The sequence below is a fragment of the Anabrus simplex genome, chromosome X (genome assembly GCF_040414725.1).
Source record: "Anabrus simplex isolate iqAnaSimp1 chromosome X, ASM4041472v1, whole genome shotgun sequence".
NCBI classification, from domain to species: Eukaryota; Metazoa; Arthropoda; class Insecta; order Orthoptera; family Tettigoniidae; genus Anabrus; species Anabrus simplex.
The window spans coordinates 16318707-16323968 of NC_090279.1; the positions used below are offsets into that span (position 1 = coordinate 16318707).

A 5262-nucleotide genomic window follows, 5' to 3' on the forward strand; every position below is an offset into this window, starting at 1 on the left:
AGAGGATGCTGTGGCTGTTATTCTACTGCCTCTACCCACAGGGGGACAACTATGATAAGGCTAGTTGCTTTACGTTGCACCGACACAGATAGGTCTTACGACGATGATGGGACAGGAAAGGCCTAGGAATTGGAAGGAAGCAGCCGTGGCCTTAATTAGGGTACAGCCCCAGCATTTGTCTGGTGTGAAAATGGGAAAGCACAGAAAACCATTTTCCGGGCTGCCGATAGTGGGGTTCGAACCTATCTTCCGAATATTGGATACTGGCCGCATTTATGTTTCAAATTATCCGAAATTCATTTGCATTTGTGTGGTATGTTTTCATGTTCTGGCCTCAGGAGATTAGTAAAACAAGAACAGTAAGGATGTTTACCTCAAATATCTTGTACTTTTTCTTCAAACACGCAAACGAAGATAACAGATATACGCATACAAATCAAAGTAAAGCAAAATATCACAAACGTCAAAAATGTGGTCGTCCCACGTGGTCCAAGTTGTCAAACTCAAATCGACCAATAGCAATCGGGAGATGTTTCTACCAATAGGAGCTGCCGTATTCGTCACGTGGGCTTAGGTTGAGTGACGTGATGTACAACAGCGCGCCCACGCGAGTGGAGGGCAAAAGTATTCAGTCTGAGCCGGGCCCTCGGAAGGGTAGGACCTATGCCGCTGTCAAACCCTTTCAAGTGGTAGTGGTGGGGTTAAGGTTCGGCAGTACGGTTCACTGCCGTCTCAATCCTACATATATAGATTGAGACGGCGGTGGTTCGTTTATTGATGTTGGGGAGGAAGGGGCGTTATCGTTGAAGAAGGGATTGGATATGGGTGGGGTATAGTAGCCATTACTGAATGAAAACAGTTCATTTGCGAGCTTTAATCTGCAAATGCAACAACCCGACAACATTATCGAGATCATTTTGCAGTTGCTCACAATCTTGTAACTTATTTATTACTCTGTACAGAATAACATCATCTGCGAGAAGCCTTATCTCTGATTCCACTTCTTTACACATATTATTGATATATATATAAGAAAACATAGAGGTCCAATAATACTGCCTTGAGGAATTCCCCTCTTAACTTTTACAGGGCCAAATAAACCTTCGCCTACTATAATTCTCTGAGTTCTATTTTCTAAAAACAGAACCACCCATTCAGTCACTCTTTTATCTAGTCCAATTGCACTCATTTTTGCCAGTAGTCTCCCATGAACTACCCTATCAAATGCCTTAGACAGGTCAGTCGCGATACAGTCCAATTGACCTCCTGAATCCAGGATATCTGCTATTTCTTGCTGGAATCCTACAAGTTGTGCTTCAGTGGAATAAACTTTGTTACAGTATGGCTTCCCTTCTCTGTTTGTCCGCATATGAACAGTTAGGTCGGACTGCCTTTCTTTGTGAATGATTTGCCACAGACATTGCATCTGTTTGGCTTCTCTCCTGTATGGGTCCGCATATAATCGGTCAGACTGCCTTTCCTTGTGAATGGTTTGCCACAGACATTGAACCTGTAAGACTTCTCGCCTGTATGGTTCCGCATATGATCGGGCAGACTGCCTTTCCTTGTGGATGATTTGCCACAGACATTGCACCTGTAAGACTTCTTGCCTATATGGGTCCGCGTATGTTCGATTAGTTTGCCTCCCTTTATGACTCGCCTGTATGGGTCCGCATATGTTTGGTTAGTTTACCTCTCTGTATGAATGATTTGCCACAGACATTGCAGCTGTATGGCTTCTCGCCTGTATGGGTACGCATATGATCGATCTGACTGCGTTTCGTTGCAAATGATTTGTCACAGACATTGCAGCTGTAAGGCTTATCGCCTGTATGGGTCCGCATATGATTGATCAGATTGTCTCTTGTTGCGAATGATTTGTCACAGACATTGCACCTGTAAGGCTTCTCGCCAGTATGGGTACGCATATGATGGGTCAGACTGCGTTTCGCTGCGAATGATTTGTCACAGACATTGCAGTTGTAAGGCTTCTCGCCTGTATGGGTCCGCATATGATCGGTCAGACAGGATTTCGTTGCGAATGATTTGCCACAGACATTGCAGCTGTATGGCTTCTCGCCTGTATGGGTACGCATATGATCGATCTGACTGCGTTTCGTTGCAAATGATTTGTCACAGACATTGCAGCTGTAAGGCTTATCGCCTGTATGGGTCCGCATATGATTGATCAGATTGTCTCTTGTTGCGAATGATTTGTCACAGACATTGCAACTGTAAGGCTTCTCGCCAGTATGGGTACGCATATGATGGGTCAGACTGCGTTTCGCTGCGAATGATTTGTCACAGACATTGCAGTTGTAACGCTTCTCGCCTGCATGGGTCCGCATATGGTCGGTCAGACAGGATTTCGTTGCGAATGATTTGCCACAGACATTGCAACTGTATGGCTTCTCGCCTGTATGGGTATGCATATGATCGATCTGACTGCGTTTCGTTGCAAATGATTTGTCACAGACATTGCAGCTGTGAGGCTTATCGCCTGTATGGGTCCGCATATGATTGATCAGATTGTCTCTTGTTGCGAATGATTTGTCACAGACATTGCAACTGCAAGGCTTCTCGCCAGTATGGGTACGCAAATGATGGGTCAGACTGCATTTCGCTGCGAATGATTTGTCACAGACATTGCAGTTGTAAGGCTTCTCGCCTGTATGGGTCCGCATATGATCGGTCAGACTGCGTTTCGTTGCAAATGATTTGTCACAGACATTGCAACTGTAAGGCTTATCGCCTGTATGGGTCCGCATATGATTGATCAGATTGTCTCTTGTTGCGAATGATTTGTCACAGACATTGCACCTGTAAGGCTTCTCGCCAGTATGGGTACGCATATGATGGGTCAGACTGCGTTTCGCTGCGAATGATTTGTCACAGACATTGCAGTTGTAAGGCTTCTCGCCTGTATGGGTCCGCATATGATCGGTCAGACAGGATTTCGTTGCGAATGATTTGCCACAGACATTGCAGCTGTATGGCTTCTCGCCTGTATGGGTACGCATATGATCGATCTGACTGCGTTTCGTTGCAAATGATTTGTCACAGACATTGCAGCTGTAAGGCTTATCGCCTGTATGGGTCCGCATATGATTGATCAGATTGTCTCTTGTTGCGAATGATTTGTCACAGACATTGCAACTGTAAGGCTTCTCGCCAGTATGGGTACGCATATGATGGGTCAGACTGCGTTTCGCTGCGAATGATTTGTCACAGACATTGCAGTTGTAACGCTTCTCGCCTGCATGGGTCCGCATATGGTCGGTCAGACAGGATTTCGTTGCGAATGATTTGCCACAGACATTGCAACTGTATGGCTTCTCGCCTGTATGGGTATGCATATGATCGATCTGACTGCGTTTCGTTGCAAATGATTTGTCACAGACATTGCAGCTGTGAGGCTTATCGCCTGTATGGGTCCGCATATGATTGATCAGATTGTCTCTTGTTGCGAATGATTTGTCACAGACATTGCAACTGTAAGGCTTCACACCTGTATGGGTACGCATGTGATCGGACAGAGTGCGTTTCGTTACGAATGATTTGTCACAGACATTACAGCTGTAAGGCTTCTCGCCTGTATGGGTCCGCATATGATAGGTCAGACTGGCTTTCGTTGCGAATGATTTGCCACAGACTATGCAGCTGTAAGGCTTCTCGCCTGTATGGGTCCGCATATGTTTGGTTACTTTAGATCTCTCTATGAATGATTTGCCACAGGCATTGCAGCTGTGTACCTTCTCGCCTGTATGGGTACACATATGAACGATCAGACTGCATTTCTTTGTGAATGATTTGCCACAGATATTGCAGCCATATGGCTTCTCGCCTGTATGGGTCCGCATATGATAGGTCAGATAGCCTTTCTGTATGAATGACTTGCAACAGACATTGCACCTGAATGGCTTTTCGCCAGTATGGAACCGCATATGTTGGGTTAGTTTATATCTGTGTATGAATGATTTGCCACAGACATTGCAACGGTATGGCTTCACGCCTGCATGGGTCCGCATATGACCGGTGAGACTGCCTTTCTGTATGAATGATTTGCCACAGACATTGCAACAGTACGGCTTCACGCCTGCATGGGTCCGCATATGACCGGTTAGACTGCCTTTCTGTATGAATGACTTGCTACAGACATTGGAACTGTTTGGCTTCACTCCTGTTTGAGTCAGCTTGTGATAAGATAAACTGCTTTTCTTGACAAATGATTTGCAACATACAGTGCAAGAGAGTGGCTTGTTGCCTGTGTGATTATCCATGTGACCTGCTTGTTTTTTCCAGCTGAAGGATTTTCCACAGACGTTGCAGCAGTATCGGTTCTCGCCCGTGTGAGACCGCATAACTTCCGGCCTTTTCCTGCAATTTTTATGAGATACTGAGCATTCGTTTATAATCACACCTTTATGCAATCGCGTGTCCCCAGTCAACATTTTCCTCTTTGTAAAGCAATTATCAGAAAATCCGCTCACTTGGAGCGGGTGGAACCTGAGGTGTTTCGACAAGCTGCTTCGGCTACATAACACCTTTCCGCAGTGATCGCACTTGAAGGGTCGATCATCCTTGTCTCTCTTCAGATGTTGCAAGAGGTCCAACTTCCTAGCCAGGACATCACTGCACACACTACACCTAAAACTAGATGATCCGCCGTTCGGAGGTTGATGATCTCTATAGCTGACCTCGGGTCTCGATCTACAGTGACAAATTAAAACCATGTGACCAATAGTTCAACAGCCAAAACCACTACAACTCTCACACAGGGGATTTGCTACTGGACATTCCAATCACTGATATCCAGTGCAGAGAGCTCGTTACTCATAAACATTACATTCCTGAGAGTAAACATCATCTGAGGTTAAATTTCAAAAGCTCTCACTTGTTACGAGAATATGTTGCGTCTTTTCTTAATCACGATATCAGGCGCAAGAAACTTATCACGGTTTAGAAATGTACGAGTTAATAGACAAACTCATTTGAAGAAAGGATGAGAAGTGGTCCAGCCTAAAAGGGCAAATACTCATACAAGCTCCTTAATCCAGCACATAATATTCTATCGAAATCCGTAGTCTGTTCTCCTACATAAAGAACGGCATATGCTTTGGAGTTTCGATCTTGTTGAAGCACTCTGCGCTTTGTTGCAGGGAAGTAATAGTTTTTGTAAAGGACCTTGTTTTTGAGGTTGTTTGAGAGAATGTCCGTGTTGTAGATATTAATAAAGTTGAGAACGTTTGCCGACATTCAGCA

General features: G+C 44.9%; 1 protein-coding gene across 1 annotated transcript; it reads right to left on the reverse strand.

Moving 5' to 3' along the window:
• Nucleotides 1–1649: 1649 nt before the first annotated feature.
• LOC137503230 (zinc finger protein 268-like) lies at nucleotides 1650–3743 on the reverse strand. Its single transcript, XM_068230770.1, has 2 exons — nucleotides 2585–3743; nucleotides 1650–2416 (listed from the first exon to the last, which is right to left on the reverse strand). Exons 1-2 carry the CDS (start codon nucleotides 3690–3692, stop codon nucleotides 1650–1652), a joined length of 1875 nt encoding a protein of 624 aa, XP_068086871.1. The 5' UTR covers nucleotides 3693–3743.
• Nucleotides 3744–5262: the final 1519 nt, after the last annotated feature.

Excerpts from the sequence above, each read along its gene's own strand:
- LOC137503230 (XM_068230770.1), bottom strand. The coding sequence starts at position 3,692 with ATGCGGACCCATACAGGCGAGAAGCCTTACAGCTGCATAGTCTGTGGC. Across the intron at positions 2,417-2,584 it reads TCATTTGCGTACCCATACTG|GCGAGAAGCCATACAGTTGC; the intron begins GCGAGAAGCCTT and ends ATACCCATACAG.